The sequence below is a fragment of the Panulirus ornatus genome, chromosome 44 (assembly GCF_036320965.1).
Source record: "Panulirus ornatus isolate Po-2019 chromosome 44, ASM3632096v1, whole genome shotgun sequence".
NCBI classification, from domain to species: domain Eukaryota; kingdom Metazoa; phylum Arthropoda; class Malacostraca; order Decapoda; family Palinuridae; genus Panulirus; species Panulirus ornatus.
Window position 1 is genome coordinate 3,974,494 of NC_092267.1, and position 21,972 is coordinate 3,996,465.

At 39.9% G+C, this 21,972-nt stretch overlaps 1 protein-coding gene across 1 annotated transcript; it reads left to right on the forward strand.

The window, feature by feature from the left end:
* The first annotated feature begins 1,338 nt into the window (after positions 1–1,338).
* Positions 1,339–19,774, forward strand: ND-19 (NADH dehydrogenase [ubiquinone] 1 alpha subcomplex subunit 8). The gene is made up of 4 exons (XM_071687635.1): positions 1,339–1,527; positions 3,700–3,875; positions 5,539–5,646; positions 19,499–19,774. The coding sequence occupies exons 1-4, from the start codon at positions 1,402–1,404 to the stop codon at positions 19,608–19,610; spliced, it is 522 nt and encodes a 173-aa protein (XP_071543736.1). The 5' UTR covers positions 1,339–1,401; the 3' UTR covers positions 19,611–19,774.
* Positions 19,775–21,972: the final 2,198 nt, after the last annotated feature.

The window sequence follows — 21,972 nt, forward strand, 5'->3', positions numbered from 1 at the left end:
ATATACGTGGACTTTGCGAAACAAGAACCAAGAATGGTGAAGAAAAGGTGCATGAAGACTATAAGCTCATATACAAAGGCACTGATTCTGATTAACGTAAGGTTTTTATATGATGCTTATGAATTTTGAGACAGAGATGTTCTGTTGAATGTGTCACGAACACATGGCATGGGAAGAAAGCTGGTAGCAGCAATGAAACGTGTGTATGCGAGTAGGAAGAAAGGAACGGTGAGTTGTTGCAGGATCTGCAGCGGGGTGGTGTATGATGTCGCTATGTCTGTTTGATCTGTTTATGGTTTAGGCCTGGGAAGTGAGTTTTGATTTGCTGATGCGACGCCACTGGTGACAGATTTGAATAAGAAACTGAAGGAGTTGGTTTCTGAGTTAAGAAGTGTGCCAAAGGAGAAAGTTGAGTGAATGTGAATAAAAACAAGGTAATCAGATTTGTATGTGCAGACAGATAGGTTGTTTGGGGTGTGATTAATTTCAGGGTTGACTTTAGTCTTTTGGGGTCCCCAAGTCGGCTTTCTTCTGGGGACCCCTTAACCATCAAAACTATCCCCTAAATCGTGATCCCTATGGAGAAACTGTGGCACGCCCTCGAAAAAAATGTGAAAACGAGAGTTTCTGGGACAGTATATCTGAGAGTCGAGCCTATGGGGCCCCTTAACAGTTAGGGCCTCACGCTCTCAGTGAATAGAGCTCTTGAGAAGGGCTAGACATGGCACATTAGAGAAAGAATAGTTTTCGGGTAGTTTTCTTCAATATTTGAGTAAGTTTAGCATATCTTTTTTGCTCGTTCACTGTTCACCACTTTATTCTTCTTGATTCATCATAGCACACCTTTCACCAGATCTGAAAATGAAAATGTGTGCTGTAGTTGGTGGAATAATATTATTTCCAAGCCGTCATTACGGATATATGTATATCTTTTCTTAACTTATAAATCTGAATCTGAATTTTTGGTCGCCTTGCGCTCATTTTCCGTCATTCAGGTTCATGTATGAAACGCACGAGCAAAAATACCTCAAATGTGGTGATTTTATTCATCTTTTAGATAAATTGTTGCTTTCTTTTCTCATTATGATGAATTTCTACTCAACAGAAAGTCGTGACTCAACTATGAATATGATAAGATTTTAGGTTGAGAAGTACTTCATCATAAAACTTGTAGCATATTTTTTTATAATATGATTGTAGTCTATAGAGAATTGCATCATTATATATGTCCATATTTATCTAATCATCTAATTTATATGTATCCTATCATTATTATAGATGTAAATATATATTTAGTGGATTTTGTCCCCAAAACCGTTTCATACTTGGAGACGGTTAAGTCATTTGTTGTTATTCCTGATCAGCTGTGGCGGTTCAGTCCGTGTCCTTTACGCTGACAAAATGTTCACCAAAGACTTCACACTACCCACTGAGGAGGAACTCACGGTTGAAGAGGTTAACATCAGCACGCCTGCATTAAGGGCGGCGGCCTTTCACATGGGGAAAACTTGCGAGAACCAGAACAATGTAAGTTACCATGTTCTCGCCCCCGAGTACCAACACCGGGAGAGATCTACAAGATATTATTAATTGCTTTTCGAGCGTAGAAACTACTCGTGGGGTCGTTAGAATTATAGTATACATAGGTAGAGTGTAGTAATACGAGTGTTACCGACTTATTAAAGATTGTGGTTATTTTGCCAACAGATTGGCATCGGTCGATCAAAACGTTAAGCCCAGCAGTTATTTTCCTTAATTTCTACTTCATCATCGGATATATCGAATAGTAAATGTTCTGTTTGTAGTTCCATGTCGAAACGAGCTTTAGGAAATTGCTATTAATATCTCAAATGTTATATATATATATATATATATCTATGATTATAGAAATGGCATTGGTTTCTGTTCTGCCGACCTACCCATATTCTGTCTTGCTGTTACTACCCCTATAGAACCCACTGCCACTCTCTATTATATAAGGTAATAAGGGTTATGGCCACCGGGGGAAATGTTTACATTTAAACACAGGTGTTGGACTCGTAAGATATCATTAGAACCCTTAAGAACTCCATTTAGTAAGTGAAGTGAGAGTTGAAAGATATGGACATTTTATTCGTCATCCATCAGTTTGGTCAACCAGTGAGCCAACTCAGCAGCCTGGGCCCAGTCTGGGTTGTGAGGTTTGAGGACCTTTTAAGACTTTTCCATGTATTCATAATGTAGTCTGATTGTTGAAATTTGGCAGCATGTTGGCAGCGCATTTTTCTGACTGTGACCGGTATATTTTGATTATATATTGTGCTGAACATTTTGAGAAATCATGGATAAAATTTCAGAATATGATGAACCTTTTTTTGAATTATTGAATGAATTCCTTACAATGTATATAGTTTATACAGAGTCGGGGATTATATGTATAGGCCCTATAACTCCATTGGTTTTAAGTTCTCGGAAAGTGGGCAGGGTTTTGAAGTAGAGAAATGTTGAGGCAAAAATGCTTCAAATGAGCGGTTGAGATGTAAATAATGCATCCATAACCCTTTCATGCCATTTTAGCAAATAGTAACAAACATTTTCTAATAACCTTGTTCTATGCATGGCCACTAGAAAAATGACTGTCGTTTGGACGTCTGACAAAAAACATTCACCTGGTGCTTGTCCAGATCTTGTAGAGCTTTCTTCAGTTTGTATATCAGTATACAAGCCAGATGAAGCTGTGATACAAGAAAACTTACATATAGACTCTAGAAATGTTTAATTTCCTTTATTATTGATGCATTATACTGAACACCATCATGCTTCATATTATTTCTGTCAGACTGAATCCAAGTTTTGCAGATATGTTGGATAAGTTCATATGTCTGTATAGATTTATGGATAGAGATCTGCCCCACTCAAGTCTGGGCTGGAGTTGGAAACCTTGATAAACAGTCAAGAAAAATTTTAGGGATATGGTTTCCAACAGCATGGTTGACCAACAGCCTAGGCCCAGCCCAGGCTGTGTCAATGAAGACCCCTGAAGACTCCACAATATATCCATGAGGTATCTTGGCTATTACATAATTTCTCTGCAATGAAATGCATTGGACTAGTTTTCAATCTTCACTCTTTTTAGTCCAAAAGAAAGAAAAAGGAAGAGAATGCTTTAGGATCTGTCTTTTTCGAACACCCATGTACTGCAACATGGGTTTAAGATGACCATTTTACAAAGCATTCTCTTAACCATACAGTTAAACATTTGGTTGGGGAACACCAGTGCTTCTTCTGGAAACACAGAGTTGAAAGGCTCAAACTTTGATATTCTAAGAAAATATCAGAAAATTTCTCATGCTTACTGAACACCAGTGAAAACATGTTTCATTTCTCAAATCCTACATGTCTGCACATTTATCTTAAAATTCGCCATTAAATCTCAAAATCAGTACAGTATTGTCAAAAACCTTATATTATCCATACATATTTCCATATCTGTTTTTAGCTTGATACTTCAAAAAGGGTACCATGTTTGTGCCTGATGTCACTCTAAATTCATATTTAATGATTACAGTGACATAGTGGTAAATTCAGTGACTTGAATTTTAATCTTTCAGTAATGTCATTGTCTTTATAGCTAATTGGTCAAGGTGAAATAAACACAAATTTCCTTGTAACTAATGTTTCATATGATTAGTTTTTAGATTCTTTATTTTCTGCTTCCAGGAATTTATGCTTTGTCGTAAGGAAGAGAAGGACCCTCGCAAGTGTTTGGATGAAGGGAAAGCAGTAACTGCATGTTCCCTAAACTTTTTAAGAGCAATTAAGAAGACTTGTTTGGAAGAATTCAGTCAGTATGCTAACTGTCTGGACAAGTCATCCAAGAAATTAGAGTATCGCTTGTAAGTTTTCTAACTTAATCTCACTATAGCGCATTTGCTTACCTTTTTTTATTTTGATAAGTTCCTGGTTATAAAACTAAGATCACTTTACTTGCACAATTTTTTTATTTGTATAAAGTTACACACATCAAACTTTTGAAGAATCTTTGTAGCATGACACATTGTGAATAATAGATGAAAATTACATAAAATATTTCACCACGCATCACAGGCTTTGCACTGTTTTCACTGAAAAGTGTGGTCTGTAAAGTTCTGGAAAAGATAATGCTGGTCAGCAAAGATTTTGTCCCTTGGAAAAAATATTTGTTCTCTATGTATTTTTGCACACTGAATCCAAATATGTTTTCATAATTTCTCTATTTCCCATAGTTTTTTAGATCTGCATAAAGATCCACTTTTTGGACTCCCACTTAGACTTTTTCCCAGATCATGGGACAGTTAGTGATGAGCACAGCTAGACATTTCACCAGGACATTTTGGTCACTGAAATGTGGTACCAAGGAAAGTGTAGCCCCTCTATGTTGGTAGATTACTGCTGAACACTGAGGGATGTCCTGAGGCCAAATATAGCAAAACATCATATACTTGTACATTGTAGAAGTAAGTTTTTTAGTGTAATACCAACTTTATTTATGAATGAGTAATATACACTCATTGTGAAATTTAATTGCTCTTTCACTAAAAACTATGCCTGATAGAAAAATTCTAAATACAGATTCAAATTGAGCATAAAAAGTACCATAAAGTCCACCTATTTTAGTTCATGGGGCAAAAAAAAACAATTAAAATTTTATTGACCATTGATAATTAGAAAGTAAATGGAAGACTTTTTACAAAGGAGAAACTACCAAAGTTAGAAACAGCACCATTTTAGGGAAGTTCATCTATAACAAACCTCTTAGATTTATATGAGTGTGTGTTCTGTCTTGGATTGTTAGTATTTAGGCTACCAGAAAGTGTATGATGCTATATGGCATTAGGGACTGATTAAGCAGTAGGAGCACCAGGTAGGAATAAGGTGAAACTCCTTCAGTGGTTCCTTGGAAGGGAACAAAGGACACAGAGAGGCCTTCTCCAAACTTTTCATGATCTATGTATATGACTTGTGCCACTAAAATATGTTTGCAGATGATGGAAAGCTCATGAGGGAAGTGAAAGTGAGGAGGATTGCATCAACTTACAGTGGAAGCTAAACAGACTCCGAGTTGGTCTGGTACATGGTTGATGACGTTCATTCCAAGTAAATGTAAAGTAATGAGGATGGGACAGGGTGAAAGTATGCCTCGATATTATCTAGGAAAAAGTAAGCTTCGGAATTCTGTGGGTGAGAAGGACTTGGGCATCAACATCATCCTTAACCGATTGCAAGAGTCCCACATGAAGAGAATAGTTAAGGAGACAGACTGTATGACGGCAAATATTACAGAAGTTGTCAAGCATAAGCCATCCTTTTACATATAGATTTCAGAAATTTTAACTTGTTATATGGTGTTGGCACCTCCTGTAAATAAGTGTCTAATAGTCTGTATGCATTTGTTAACCAGATTTTAATATTGCTTTTACAAACAGAAATGCCAAAATATCCCATTTGTTTCATGCTAGGGACCCCAGTAAATATGTTATTACCACTGAAAAACTTATCATCAGTTTATTCTCTCCACAGTTGCCGCAACACTCAGTCCATCTTTGATAAATGCGTTCTTGATAATCTTGATCTGGAGCGCCCTGAGCTTGGCTACTTCTGCAGACCTAAAATTGTAGATACCAAAAGGTAAGACACTACAGCACATTATTTGCAATCCTCTTTATATAGAGGTGATATAGGAGTGCATTTTATTTAAGTGACTGCAGAAGAGACCCAGACAGATGAAATTTGTGTTGAGTGAGAATCCAAAAGAAAGGAGGTGGGGGGTGAAGGTCAGGATGGGTGTTAAGATACATGCAGTATCAAAGATGAATGTGAAAAAAGCTTGATAGAAACAAAAGTCTCTTGTCCTGAGGGATAAACTCCAAAAGAGAAATTCCATGTCCTGGATGACTTTGTGAAGACTCTTATGCTTCAAAATAAGTCCGTAATAAGAAGAATACTCATGAATAAGCTGTTTGGTTAGATTGAAGAGCAAAATTGCAACGTTATTGTACAAAAAGACATGTGGAGGTATAGTGTAAGAAAGAATGGAGAGGTAAGTGTTGGCAGACAAGAAGAGGAATCAGAAAGAATGCAAGAAGTGTGGAAGAAGGGTGACCAAGAGTTTAGATGGAAGTGCCATTAATTTAGGGATGTAGTCATGTATGAATGTGTTTAAAATATTTAGAGAAAGACTTAAAAGTTGTAGAATTAATAGTTGGATACAGGGTCATGAGATATAAGAATAAAAACAGAAATGCATGGTGGACAGATGAATTACAAATGCTGTGGAAAATAGAAAAAAAGCATGTTGAAAAGGAATGTACCAGTGGAAGTTCAGCTAAGGAGGGAAGAATATAAGGTATGCAAGTGGACTGTTAAGAAGCCAGTAGAGGAAAGTAAAGAGAATAAATAAAAATTTTGGAAGAAAGTTGAATGAAAAATATAGGGAAAATAAGAAATTGTATTGGAAGGAGGTGTAAGTGCAAAGAAGTGGATGTAAGAGTGGAAATGTTAATGAGAGGTAAGAAAGGGAAGTTGCTGAATCAAAAGGAGGAAGTGAAAGGAAGATGGAAAAAGTATTTTGAAGAACTGATGAATGTGGGAGAAGGGGAGACAGATGGTACTACATCCATGGGTATGGAGGTTGAAATGGAAACAAATGCAATTGCAGGAGCCTTTATAGCAAGACTGGAGGTAATTAGGGCTATAATGAGGTTGAAGGTAGGAAAATCACCTGGAAACAAAAGGTTGTGCTTTAGAATTGAATGAAAGCTGTTATTGTTCCTTTATTCAGAGGAAAAGGTGCTGAGAATTTATGTAGCATTTATTGAGGATAAGTCAAAGTATGCCAAGAAAAATATATGAACAAGTTGTGATTGATAGATGATAGAAGTGACTGAGTGTCGAATAAGTGAGAAGCAAGGGTATTTTAAGAAAGGTAGGGGATATATTGCATAGGACTGCTTGTGGTAGCAACTTTTTTCCTTGTTAGTACATAAATCTGCATCTCAGAGTCATTTCATGGCATTCATTACCCTTTCTCATATGAATTCTTATCATAATAGTGTATTGTAGTTCCAATTTCTGAGACTTTTCTCCAAGGTTACCACATCTTCATCTGTGATATGTTTCTTGTAATACCTTACCTTCATCAGGCACTTGTTTCACTTACAAGTTATAACACTAAGCAATTTTGCTTTTTTTTCTTTTTCTTTTCTTTTTTTTTTTAAGAATGATCATACCTTGGTGGAAGACAGTTGGAAAGAATGACCATAACTCGGCAGTGTTATAGGAATGTGTGAAGCCTTAGATATTTTATTAACAATTTTAGAAATATTTTGCATTAAAAGGTTTTAGGGCAGATAAATCACCATACAGCAAATAATAATGCATAAAATTTATGATTGAGACAAATTGTGTCCTGTGATTATGTGGCTGTGCTGGTTTTGGTGGCTGTTGGTAAACACTTTTGTAATGTTTCTAGAAATGCACTCTGTCCTAATTGTTTCTCTAGAGAAAATGGTAACTTCCAGGAAACTAATTATTTGGGGATACGGGAGAAAGAATACTTCCCATGCATTCCTCACGTGTCGTAGAAGGCGACTGTAAGGGACGGGAGTGGGGGCTAGCTAAAACCCTCCCCTCCTTGTATTTTAAATTTCTAAAAGAGGAAACAGAAGGAGTCACGTGGGGAGTGCTCATACTCTTCGAAGGCTCAGATTGGGTTGTCTAAATGTGTGTGGATGTAACCAAGATGAGAGAAAAGGAGAGATAGGTAGTATGTTTAAGGAAAGGAACCTGAATGTTTTGGCTCTGAGTGAAACAAAGCTCAAGGGTAAAGGGGAAGAGTGATTTGGGAATGTCTTGGGAGTAAAGTCAGGGGTTAGTGAGAGGATAGGAGCAAGGAAACAGGAGTGGTGGGAGTATGTGATAGGATGTGAAAAAGTGAACTCTAGATTGATATGGGTAAAACTTAAAGTGGATGGAGAGAGATGGATGATTATTGGTGCATATGCACCTGGGCATGACAAGAAAGATCATGAGACAAGTGTTTTGGGAGTAACTGAGTGTGTTAGTAGTTTGATGCACGAGACCGGGTTATAGTGATGGGTGATTTGAATGCAAAGGTGTACATGAGTGTTGTAAATGGAAATGATGAAGAGCTTGTAGATTTATGTTCTGAAAAAGAACATGATTGGGAATATCTAGTTTAAAAAGAGAGATATACATAAGTGTATGTATGTAAGTAAGAGAGATGGCCAGAGAGCGTTATTGGATTACGTGTTAATTGATAGGCACGTGAAAGAGAGACTTTTGGATGTTAATGTGCTGAGAGGTGCATCTGGGGAGATGTCTGATCATTATCTTGTGGAGGCGAAGGTGAAGATTTGTAGAGGTTTTCAGAAAAGAAGAGAGAATGATGGGGTGAAGAGAGTGGTGAGAGTAAATGAGCTTGGGAAGAAGACTTGTGTGAGGAAGTACCAGGAGAAACTGAGCATAGAATGGAAAAAGGTGAGAACAAAGGATGTAAGGAGAGTGGGGGAGGAATGGGATGTATTTAGGGAAGCAGTGATGGCTTGCGCAAAAGATGCTTTTGCCATGAGAAGGGTGGGAGGTGGGCAGATCAGAAAGGTTAGTGAGTGATAGGATGAAGAAGTAAGATTATTAGTGAAGGAGAAAAGAGAGGCATTTGGATGATTTTTGTAGGGAAATAATGCAAATGACTGGGAGATCTATAAAAGAAAGAGGCAGGAGGTCAAGAGAAAGTGCAAGAGGCGAAAAAGAGGGCAAATGAGAGTTGGGGTGAGAGAGTATCATTAAATTTTAGGGAGAATAAAAAGATGTTTTGGAAGGAGGTAAATAAAGTGCGTAAGACAAAGGAACAGATGGGAACATCAGTGAAGGGGGCTAATGGGGAGGTGATAACAAGTAGTGGTGATGTGAGAAGGAGATGGAGTGAGTATTTTGAAGGTTTGTTGAATGTGTTTGATGATAGAATGGCAGATATAGGGTGTTTTGGTTGAGGTGGTGTGCAAAGTGAGAGGGTTGGGGAAAATGATTTGGTAAACAGAGAAGAGGTAGTAAAAGCTTTGCGGAAGATGAAAGCCGGCAAGGCAGCAGGTTTGGATGGAATTGCAGTGGAATTTATTATAAAAGGGGGTGACAGTATTGTTGACTGGTTGGTAAGGTTATTTAATGTATGTATCACTCATGGTGAGATGCCTGAGGATGGGCAGAATGCTTGCATAGTGCCATTCTACAAATGGAAAGGGGATAAAAGTGAGTGCTCAAACTACAGAGGTATAAGTTTGGTGAGTATTCCTGGGAAATTATATGGGAGGGTATTGATTGAGAGGGTGAAGGCATGTGCAGAGATCAGATTATCAGATTGGGGAAGAGCAGTGTGGTTTCAGAAGTGGTAGAGGATGTTTGGATCAGGTGTTTGTTTTGAAGAAAGTATGTGAGAAATACTTAGAAAAGCAATTGGATTTGTATGTAGTATTTATGGACCTGAAGAAGGCATATGATAGAGTTGATAGAGATGCTTCGTGGAAGGTATTAAGAATATATGGTTTGGGAGGCAAGATGTTAGAAGCAGTGAAAAATTTTTATCGAGGATGTAAGGCATGTGTACGAGTAGGAAGAGAGGAAAGTGATTGGTTCTCAGTGAATGTAGGTTTGCGGCAGGGGTGCATGATGTCTCCATGGTTGTTTAATTTGTTTATGGGTGGGGTTGTTACGGAGGTGAATGGAAGAGTTTTGGAAAGAGGGGCAAGTATGCAGTCTGTTGTGGGTGAGAGAGCTTGGGAAGTGAGTCAGTTGTTGTTCGCTGACGATACAGCGCTGGTGGCTGATTCGGGTGAGAAACTGCAGAAGCTAGTGATTGAGTTTGATAAAGTGTGTGAAAGAAGGAAGCTTAGAGTAAATGTGAATAAGACCAAGGTTATTAGGTACAGTAGGGTTGAGGGACAAGTCAGTTGGAAGGTAAGTTTGAATGGAGAAAAACTGGAGGAAATGAATTGTTTTAGATATCTGGGAGTCGATATGGCAGCAGATGGAACCATGGAAGCGGAAGTGAATCATAGGGTGGGGGAGGGGGCGAAAGTTCTGGGAGCGTTGAAAAATGTGTGGAAGTCGAGAAAGTTATCTTGGAAAGCAAAAACAGGTATGCTTGAAGGAATAGTTATATGGTTGCGAGGCGTGGGCTATAGATAGAGTTATGCGGAGGAGGGTGGATGTACTGGAAAGGAGATGTTTAAGGACAACATGTGGTGTGAGGTGGTTTGATCGAGTAAGTAATGAAAGGGTAAGAGAGACGTGTCGTAATAAAAAGTGTGGTTGAGATAGCAGAAGAGGGTGTTTTGAAATGGTTTGGTCACATGGAGAATGTGTGAGGAAAGATTGACCAAGAAGATATATGTGTCAAAGGTGGAGGGAACAAGGAGAAGTGGGAGACCAAATTGGAGGTAGAAAGATTGGAGTGGAAAAGATTCTGAGTGATCGGGGCCTTAACATGCAGGAGGGTGAAAGGCGTGCAAGGAATAGAGTGAATTGGAACGATGTGGTATACCAGGGTCGACATGCTGTCGATGGATTGAACCAGGGCATGTGAAGCGTCTGGGGTAAACCATGGAAAGTTTTGTGGGGTGTGGATATGGAAAGGGAGCTGTGGTTACGGTGCATTATACATGACAGCTAGAAACTGAGTGTGAACGAATGTGGCCTTTGTTGTCTTTTCCTAGGGCTACCTCGCTCACATGCGGGTGCAAGGGGTTATCATTTCATGTGTGGCGGGGTGACGACGGGAATGAATAAGGGCAGAGAGTGTGAATTATGCACTTGTGTATATATGTATGTCTGTGTGTGTATATATATGTATAGGTATGTATATGAGCGTGTGTGGACATGTATGTATATACATCTGTATGTGGGTGCGTTGGGCCATTCTTTCGTCTGTTTCCTTGTGCTACCTTGCTAATGCAGGAGACAGCGACAAAGTATGATAAATAAATAAAGTAAATATGTAGGTGTATGTGTATGCATATGTGCATGTATGGGCATTTATGTGTATATATATATATATATATATATATATATATATATATACACACATATATATATATACATATATATATGTATGTATTTAGGGAATCAGTGATGGATTGCGCAAAAGATGCTTGTGGCATGAGAAGAGTGGGAGGTGGGTTGATTAGAAAGGGTAGTGAGTGGTGGGATGAAGAAGTAAGAGTTTTAGTGAAAGAGAAGAGAGAGGCATTTGGACGATTTTTGCAGGGAAAAAATGCAATTGAGTTGGAGATGTATAAAAGAAAGAGACAGGAGGTCAAGAGAAAGGTGCAAGAGGTGAAAAAAAGGGCAAATGAGAGTTGGGGTGAGAGAGTATCATTAAATTTTAGGGAGAATAAAAAGATGTTCTGGAAGGAGGTAAATAAAGTGCGTATGACAAGGGAGCAAATGGGAACTTCAGTGAAGGGCGCAAATGGGGAGGTGATAACAAGTAGTGGTGATGTGAGAAAGAGATGGAGTGAGTATTTTGAAGGTTTGTTGAATGTGTTTGATGATAGAGTGGCAGATATAGGGTGTTTTGGTCGAGGTGGTGTGCAAAGTGAGAGGGTTAGGGAAAATGATTTGGTAAACAGAGAAGAGGTAGTAAAAGCTTTGCGGAAGATGAAAGCCGGCAAGGCAGCAGGTTTGGATGGTATTGCAGTGGAATTTATTAAGAAAAGGGGTGACTGTATTTTTGACTGGTTGGTAAGGTTATTTAATGTATGTGTGACTCGTGGTGAGGTGCCTGAGGATTAGCGGAGTGCGTGCATAGTGCCATTGTACAAAGGCAAAGGGGATAAGAGTGAGTGCTCAAATTACAGAGGTATAAGTTTGTTGAGTATTCCTGGGAAATTATATGGGAGGGTATTGATTGAGAGGGTGAAGGCATGTACAGAGCATCAGATTGGGGAAGAGCAGTGTGGTTTCAGAAGTGGTAGAGGATGTGTGGATCAGGTGTTTGCTTTGAAGAATGTATGTGAGAAATACTTAGAAAAGCAAATGGATTTGTATGTAGCATTTATGGATCTGGAGAAGGCATATAATAGAGTTGATAGAGATGCTCTGTGGAAGGTATTAAGAATATATGGTGTGGGAGGAGAGTTGTTAGAAGCAGTGAAAAGTTTTTATCGAGGATGTAAGGCATGTGTACGTGTAGGAAGAGAGGAAAGTGATTGGTTCTCAGTGAATGTAGGTTTGCGGCAGGGGTGTGTGATGTCTCCATGGTTGTTTAATTTGTTTATGGATGGGGTTGTTAGGGAGGTAAATGCAAGAGTTTTGGAAAGAGGGGCAAGTATGAAGTCTGTTGGGGATGAGAGAGCTTGGGAAGTGAGTCAGTTGTTGTTCGCTGATGATACAGCGCTGGTGGCTGATTCATGTGAGAAACTGCAGAAGCTGGTGACGGAGTTTGGTAAAGTGTGTGGAAGAAGAAAGTTAAGAGTAAATGTGAATAAGAGCAAGGTTATTAGGTACAGTAGGGTTGAGGGTCAAGTCAATTGGGAGGTGAGTTTGAATGGAGAAAAACTGGAGGAAGTGAAGTGTTTTAGATATCTGGGAGTGGATCTGGCAGCGGATGGAACCATGGAAGCGGAAGTGGATCATAGGGTGGGGGAGGGGGCGAAAATTCTGGGGGCCTTGAAGAATGTGTGGAAGTCGAGAACATTATCTCGGAAAGCGAAAATGGGTATGTTTGAAGGAATAGTGGTTCCAACAATGTTGTATGGTTGCGAGGCGTGGGCTATGGATAGAGTTGTGCGCAGGAGGATGGATGTGCTGGAAATGAGATGTTTGAGGACAATGTGTGGTGTGAGGTGGTTTGATCGAGTGAGTAACGTAAGGGTAAGAGAGATGTGTGGAAATAAAAAGAGCGTGGTTGAGAGAGCAGAAGAGGGTGTTTTGAAGTGGTTTGGGCACATGGAGAGAATGAGTGAGGAAAGATTGACCAAGAGGATATATGTGTCGGAGGTGGAGGGAACGAGGAGAAGAGGGAGACCAAATTGGAGGTGGAAAGATGGAGTGAAAAAGATTTTGTGTGATCGGGGCCTGAACATGCAGGAGGGTGAAAGGAGGGCAAGGAATAGAGTGAATTGGAGCGATGTGGTATACCGGGGTTGACGTGCTGTCAGTGGATTGAATCAAGGCATGTGAAGCGTCTGGGGTAAACCATGGAAAGCTGTGTAGGTATGTATATTTGCGTGTGTGGACATATGTATATACATGTGTATGGGGGGGGTTGGGCCATTTCTTTCGTCTGTTTCCTTGCGCTACCTCGCAAACGCGGGAGACAGCGACAAAGTATAAAAAAAAAATATATTTATTTTGCTTTGTCGCTGTCTCCCGCATTTGCGAGGTAGCGCAAGGAAACAGACGAAAGAAATGGCCCAACCCACCCCCATACACAATGTATATACATACACGTCCACACACACAAATATACATACCTATACATCTCAATGTACACATATATATATACACACAGACACATACATATATACCCATGCACACAATTCACACTGTCTGCCTTTATTCATTCCCATCGCCACCTCGCCACACATGGAATACCATCCCCCTCCCCCCTCATGTGTGCGAGGTAGCACTAGGAAAAGACAACAAAGGCCACATTCGTTCACACTCAGTCTCTAGCTGTCATGCAATAATGCCCGAAAACCACAGCTGCCTTTCCACATCCAGGCCCCACACAACTTTCCATGGTTTACCCCAGATGCTTCACATGCCCTGATTCAATCCACTGACAGTACGTCAACCCCGATATACCACCTCGATCCAATTCATTCTATTCCTTGCCCTCCTTTCACCCTCCTGCATGTTCAGGCCCCAATCACAAAAAATCTTTTTCACTCCATCTTTCCACCTCCAATTTGGTCTCCCACTTCTCCTCGTTCCCTCCACCTCCGACACATATATCCTCTTGGTCAATCTTTCCTCACTCATTCTCTCCATGTGCCCAAACCATTTCAAAACACCCTCTTCTGCTCTCTCAACCACGCTCTTTTTATTTCCACACATCTCTCTTACCCTTACATTACTTACTCGATCAAACCACCTCACACCACACATTGTCCTCAAACATCTCATTTCCAGCACATCCACCCTCCTGCGCACAACTCTATCCATAGCCAACGCCTCGCAATCATACAACATTGTTGGAACCACTATTCCTTCAAACATACCCATTTTTGCTTTCCGAGATAATGTTCTCGACTTCCACACATTCTTCAATGCTCCCAGGATTTTCGCCCCCTCCCCCACCCTATGATTCACTTCCGCTTCCATGGTTCCATCTGCTGCCAGATCCACTCCCAGATATCTAAAACACTTTACTTCCTCCAGTTTTTCTCCATTCAAACTTACCTCCCAATTGACTTGACCCTCAACCCTACTGTACCTAATAACCTTGCTCTTATTCACATTTACTCTTAACTTTCTTCTTTCACACACTTTACCAAACTCAGTCACCAGCTTTTGCAGTTTCTTCCATGAATCAGCCACCAGCGCTGTATCATCAGTGAACAACAACTGACTCACTTCCCAAGCTCTCTCATCCCCAACAGACTGCATACTTGCCCCTCTTTCTAAAACTCTTGCATTCACCTCCCTAACAACCCCATCCATAAACATATTAAACAACCATGGAGACATCACACACACCTGCCGCAAACCTACATTCACTGAGAACCAATCACTTTCCTCTCTTCCTACACGTACACATGCCTTACATCCTTGATAAAAACTTTTCATTGCTAACAACTTGCCTCCCACACCATATATTCTTAAAACCTTCCACAGAGCATCTCTATCAACTCTATCATATTCCTTCTTCAGATCCATAAATGCTACATACAAATCCATTTGTTTTTCTAAGCATTTCTCACATACATTCTTCAAAGCAAACACCTGATCCACACATCCTCTACCACTTCTGAAACCACACTGCTCTTCCCCAATCTGATGCTCTGTACATGCCTTCACCCTCTCAATCAATACTCTCCCATATAATTTCCCAGGAATACTCAACAAACTTATACCTCAGTAAAGGGGGTGACTGTATTGTTGACTGGTTGGTAAGGTTATTTAATGTATGTATGACTCATGGTGAGGTGCCTGAGGATTGGCGGAATGCGTGCATAGTGCCATTGTACAAAGGCAAAGGGGATAAGAGTGAGTGCTCAAATTACAGAGGTATAAGTTTGTTGAGTATTCCTGGTAAATTATATGGGAGGGTATTGATTGAGAGGGTGAAGGCATGTACAGAGCATCAGATTGGGGAAGAGCAGTGTGGTTTCAGAAGTGGTAGAGGATGTGTGGATCAGGTGTTTGCTTTGAAGAATGTATGTGAGAAATACTTAGAAAAGCAAATGGATTTGTATGTAGCATTTATGGATCTGGAGAAGGCATATGATAGAGTTGATAGAGATGCTCTGTGGAAGGTATTAAGAATATATGGTGTAGGAGGAAAGTTGTTAGAAGCAGTGAAAAGTTTTTATCGAGGATGTAAGGCATGTGTGCGTGTAGGAAGAGAGGAAAGTGATTGGTTCTCAGTGAATGTAGGTTTGCGGCAGGGGTGTGTGATGTCTCCATGGTTGTTTAATTTGTTTATGGATGGGGTTGTTAGGGAGGTAAATGCAAGAGTTTTGGAAAGAGGGGCAAGTATGAAGTCTGTTGGGGATGAGAGAGCTTGGGAAGTGAGTCAGTTGTTGTTCGCTGATGATACAGCGCTGGTGGCTGATTCATGTGAGAAACTGCTGAAGCTGGTGACTGAGTTTGGAGAAGTGTGTGGAAGAAGAAAGTTAAGAGTAAATGTGAATAAGAGCAAGGTTATTAGGTACAGTAGGGTTGAGGGTCAAGTCAATTGGGAGGTGAGTTTGAATGGAGAAAAACTGGAGGAAGTGAAGTGTTTTAGATATCTGGGAGTGGATCTGGCAGCGGATGGAACCATGGAAGCGGAAGTGGATCATAGGGTGGGGGAGGGGGCGAAAATCCTGGGGGCTTTGAAGAATGTGTGGAAGTCGAGAACATTATCTCGGAAAGCAAAAATGGGTATGTTTGAAGGAATAGTGGTTCCAACAATGTTGTATGGTTGGGAGGCGTGGGCTATGGATAGAGTTGTGCGCAGGAGGATGGATGTGCTGGAAATGAGATGTTTGAGGACAATGTGTGGTGTGAGGTGGTTTGATCGAGTGAGTAACGTAAGGGTAAGAGAGATGTGTGGAAATAAAAAGAGCGTGGTTGAGAGAGCAGAAGAGGGTGTTTTGAAGTGGTTTGGGCACATGGAGAGGATGAGTGAGGAAAGATTGACCAAGAGGATATATGTGTCGGAGGTGGAGGGAACGAGGAGAAGAGGGAGACCAAATTGGAGGTGGAAAGATGGAGTGAAAAAGATTTTGTGTGATCGGGGCCTGAACATGCAGGAGGGTGAAAGGAGGGCAAGGAATAGAGTGAATTGGAGCGATGTGGTATACCGGGGTTGACGTGCTGTCAGTGGATTGAAGCAAGGCATGTGAAGCGTCTGGGGTAAACCATGGAAAGCTGTGTAGGTATGTATATTTGCGTGTGTGGACGTATGTATATACATGTGTATGGGGGGGGTTGGGCAATTTCTTTCGTCTGTTTCCTTGCGCTACCTCGCAAACGCGGGAGACAGCGACAAAGTATAATAAAAAAATATAAAATAATAATTTGAGCACTCACTCTTATCCCCTTTGCCTTTGTACAATGGCACTATGCAAGCATTCCACCAATCCTCAGGCACCTCACCATGAATCATACATACATTAAATAACCTTACCAACCAGTCAACAATACAGTCACCCCCTTTTTTAATAAATTCCACTGCAGTACCATCCAAACCTGCTGCATTGCCGGCTTTCATCTTCCGTAAAGCTTTTACAACCTCTTCTCTATTTACCAAATCATTTTCCCCAACCCTCTCACTTTGCACACCACCTCGACCAAAACACCATATATCTGCCATTCTATCATCAAACACATTCAACAAACCTTCAAAATACTCACTCCATCTCCTTCTCACATCACCACTACTTGTTATCACCTCCCCATTAGCCCCCTTCACTGAAGTTCCCATTTGCTCCCTTGTCTTATGCACTTTCTTTACCTCCTTCCAAAACATCTTTTTATTCTCCCTAAAATTTAATGATACTCTCTCACCCCAACTCTCATTTGCCCTCTTTTTCACCTCTTGCACCTTTCTCTTGACCTCCTGCCTCTTTCTTTTATACCTCTCCCACTCATTTGCATTTTTTCCCTGCAAAAATCGTCCAAATGCCTCTCTCTTCTCTTTCGCTAATAATCTTACCTCTTCATCCCACCACTCACTACCTTTTCTAATCAACCCACCTCCCACGCTTCTCATGCCACAAGCATCTTTTGCGCAAGCCATCACTGCTTCCCTAAATACATCCCATTCCTCCCCCACTCCCCTTACCTCCTTTGTTCTCACCTTTTTCCATTCTGTACTCAGTCTCTCCTGGTACTTCCTCACACAAGTCTCCTTCCCAAGCTCACTTACTCTCACCACTCTCTTCACCCCAACATTCTCTCTTCTTTTCTGAAAACCCCCACAAATCTTCACCTTCGCCTCCACAAGATAATGATCAGACATCCATTCAGTTGCACCTCTCAGCACATTAACATCCAAAAGTCTCTCTTTCGTGCGTCTATCAATTAACACGTAATCCAATAACGCTCTCTGGCCATCTCTCCTACTTACATACGTATACTTATGTATATCTCATTCATTCTCTCCATGTGACCAAACCATTTCAGAACACCCTCTTCTGCTCTCTCAGCCACACTCTTTTTATTACCACACATTTCTCTTACCCTTTTATTACTTACTCGATCAAACCACCTCACACCACATATTGTCCTCAAACGTCTCATTTCCAGCACATCCACCCTCCTCCGCACAACTCTATCCATAGCCCAGACCTCGCAACCATATAACATTGTTGGAACCACTATTCCTTCAAACATACCTATTTTTGCTTTCCAAGATAACGTTCTCGACTTCCACACATTTTTCAATGCTCTCAGAACTTTCGCCCCCTCCCCCACCCTATGATTCACTTCCGCTTCCATGGTTCCATCCGCTGCCAAATCGACTTCCAGATATCTAAAACACTTCACTTCCTTCAGTTTTTCTCCATTCAAACTTACCTCTCAATTGACTTGGCCCTCAACCCTACTGTACCTAATAACCTTGCTCTTGTTCACATTTACTCTCAGATTTCTTCTTTCACACACTTTACCAAACTCAGTCACCAGTTTCTGCAGTTTCTCATCCGAATCAGCGACCAGCGCTGCATCATCAGTGAACAACAACTTGACTCACTTCCCAAGCTCTCTCATCCACAACAGACTTCATACTTGCCCCTCTTTCCAAAACTCTTGCATTTACCTCTAACAACCCCATCCATAAACAAATTAAACAACCATGGAGACATCAAGCACCCTTGCTGCAAACCAACATTCACTGAAAACCAATCACTTTCCTCTCTTCCTACTCATACTCATGCCTTACATCCTCGATAAAAACTTTTCACTGCTTCTAACAACTTGCCTCCCACACCATGTATAGTAAGAAAGCGTTGAATTTTATTATAGATGAGAGATGTCTATATTTCTTACTGCTTATGCTTTTAGTGCTTGTACTTAATTTTGTTTATTATGTGTCGGAGGTGGAGGGAACGAGGAGAAGAGGGAGACCAAATTGGAGGTGGAAAGATGGAGTGAAAAGGATTTTGTGTGATCGGGGCCTGAACATGCAGGAGGGTGAAAGGAGGGCAAGGAATAGAGTGAATTGGAGCGATGTGGTATACAGGGGTTGACGTGCTGTCAGTGGATTGAATCAAGGCATGTGAAGCGTCTGGGGTAAACCATGGAAGGCTGTGTAGGTATGTATATTTGCGTGTGTGGACGTGTGTATGTACATGTGTATGGGGGGGGGTTGGGCCATTTCTTTCGTCTGTTTCCTTGCGCTACCTCGCAAACGCGGGAGACAGCGACAAAGTATAAAAAAAAAAAAAAAAAAAATAGACAGTTCAACTAGTAAGCAGTTCATGTCTTTTACTTTGTCTCTGAAGGAGGCTAAAATTTCACTTTTTTATAACAGCTTCACAAACATGTAGAGAACTACATATAATGAGTAGTGGAGTTATGTTTCATTGGCTGGATTGTAGACTGCATAGTGATGTGTACGGAGATTTTTTCTTGCAGCACCATGTTTCACTGTGAGAAATAACTTGTGAAGCTTGACCTTTATGATAATTTTTTGCATATGAGTCAGTCTTTTAGCTCTTATGTTCTATATATGTAGAGAAACAACATGTATACTTCTAATGATTGAATGATTTCCTCTACACATTTTTGAAATAACTTTTGAAACTTTTAGGCCTAAACCTGAAGAAGATGGCCCCTTGGAGTTCCCTGATGGTGCACAGCCTTTGCCTGAGGAACCAGCCCATGGCACTGCCCGATATGGTGCACGTTTCCACTGGATGTAATAGGTTCATCTTCAGAATCATGTGACTAGCCATACTTCATGGTAAACATTGCTAAAAAAGATATTTGAAGATGACCAATTCCTTGTATATAATTCTTTAAAGGGATGTCAAGATTAGATGTGTATTTAAATGTACAGGTAATTATAGAAATGTCTTTTGCTGAACCTTATTTTTGTGATCCCTGTATGAAATTCTTCTGTACGTATACTTTGAAAATTGCCATTTTTTCATCATTTATTGTTCTCTATTCTTTCCTCCATCATATTTCTTCTTTCCTCTTCTTTGTATTCACTGAAGAAGCCCTCTGTCGACATTATTATTTATGGAAGTGAGTGAGTACTTTGTGTGTGATAAGCAAACCCTAACCATAGACTTCCATGGTGTTGTGGTTAGCATTCCTGACTATAACCCATTCACAGGCTGCACAGGGCGAGCTTATAGGTTCAAATCCTGGTTGCATCAGTTGGTCCATAGTCAACTTGGCTGTTCATCCACCCCTTGCGGTTGGTTGATAAACTGCATACCTGGCTTAGGCCAAGATATAAATGTATGTGTGTGGAACCATGGAAGTGAGTCATAGGATTGGGGAAGGGGGCGAAGGTTCTGGGAGCGATGAAGAAAGTGTGGGAAGAGAGAATGTTATCTCGGAGCAGAAAGTGGTTATGTTTGAAGGAGTAGTAGTTCCAACAATACTATATGATTGCAAGGCATGGGTATAGATTGGGTTGTATGGAGGAGGGTAGATGTATTGGAAATTAGATTTTTGAGGACAATATGTGGTTTGATTTAGTAATGAAAGGGTAAGACAGATGTGTGATAATAAAAAGAGTGTGGTTCAGAGAGCAGCAGAAGGTGTGTTGAAATGGTTTGGGCATATGGAGAGAATAAGTGAAGAAAGGCTGAGGAAGAGGATTTATGTGTCAGAGGCAGAGGTCACAGAGATTAGCATGATCTAGTATATGCAAAGAAAGCACAAGAAAATGAAACACAAGTTCCCAAATGTACTTTTGTGTCATGATCACATCGTCAGGAAAGATACAAAAATTATTTGGATGTATGATGGTCAGTTGATATATATAAGGAAGAGACAACTAAGATGCCATTGGTAAACAAGCATTACTGACAGGATGGTGTTGTTCAGGTCAGGCAACATGCTTTTGATACAATTTTTATTATGCGGACAAGAAAGGGAACTGTTTACAAATTTGGCTACAGTAAAGCTATCCAATTTGTATAGACCTTCACAAGTATTTTCACAATTTTTTGCGTGTTTATTAATAGAAGATTCCATGATATTTCTCATGGTAGAGGAGGTACAGTTAATAACTGAATAGTTATAACTCCAGTCAGTACAATGTTCATGATTTTTAACATGATTAAACAAAGCATTTGATTATTCTCCAGCTCTTATACTTTATGTTGTTTAAGTCTAACATAAAGATCCTTACCAGTCTGCCCAACATAAAACACATTACAGTTTGTACAAGGAATTGTGTATACACAGCCCACAGAATTTTCTAGTGAGTTTTTGATAAGATTTTCTTCACAGTATTGTTATTGCTGAAAGCTACATTTACATTAAAGGACTTAAGCAACCTGGGAAGTAATGTAAAATTATCACTAAAAGGGAGGAGTAAAAGATTTTTGGTATCAAAGGGAGGTTTGTGTTTAACTCTATAAAATGATGTCTTTGCCAACTTCAGGGATTCATCAATGAAAGATCTAGGATACTTTAACTTGGATCCAGTAGAATATATCTTCTCAAACTTAAAAGTGAATTCTGGACTGCATATGCATAATGCCTTAACGAACATAAATTGGTATGATGATAATTTAATTGTGTCATGTTGAGCTGAGTAATAATGAGTATATGAACAAACATTGATGGTTTTTTTTGTATATGCTAAACTTGAACTTATTTCTATCTCTATGGATCATGCAATCTAAAGATGGTAACATAGTTATTTTCCACTTCTATAGTAAAGTTAATAGAAGGTGATGAATTGTGAAGTGAAGGTAGAAATGTTTGTGAGTTTTCATATGTTGGCCAAACACAAAGAACATCATTTACATACCTACACCAAATTGCCTTAGAGGGTAAGATATCCCTTGGTAATTTTGTGTCAAAGAATTCCATGTAAAGCTTACTTAATACTAGTGAAAGAGGGTTACCCATCACCATACCAAATTTCTGAGGGATAATATTCTCCATTGAATTGAAAGACACATCTTTTATACACAATTTTATCAATTCAATAGAAACAATTTGAAACAAGTAAATTAGTATCATCCATCAACCAAATATTCTAAGAGGTCATCAACTGGAACTTTTGTGAACAAGGATGAAACATCAGAACTAGTT

Bases quoted from the DNA above. Each gene is read 5' to 3' on its own strand.
- ND-19 (XM_071687635.1), top strand. From the start codon at position 1,402: ATGTTCACCAAAGACTTCACACTACCCACTGAGGAGGAACTCACGGTT. The intron at 1,528-3,699 runs GTAAGTTACCAT...TTCTGCTTCCAG, and splicing joins CTTGCGAGAACCAGAACAAT to GAATTTATGCTTTGTCGTAA. The intron at 3,876-5,538 runs GTAAGTTTTCTA...TTCTCTCCACAG, and splicing joins AAGAAATTAGAGTATCGCTT to TTGCCGCAACACTCAGTCCA.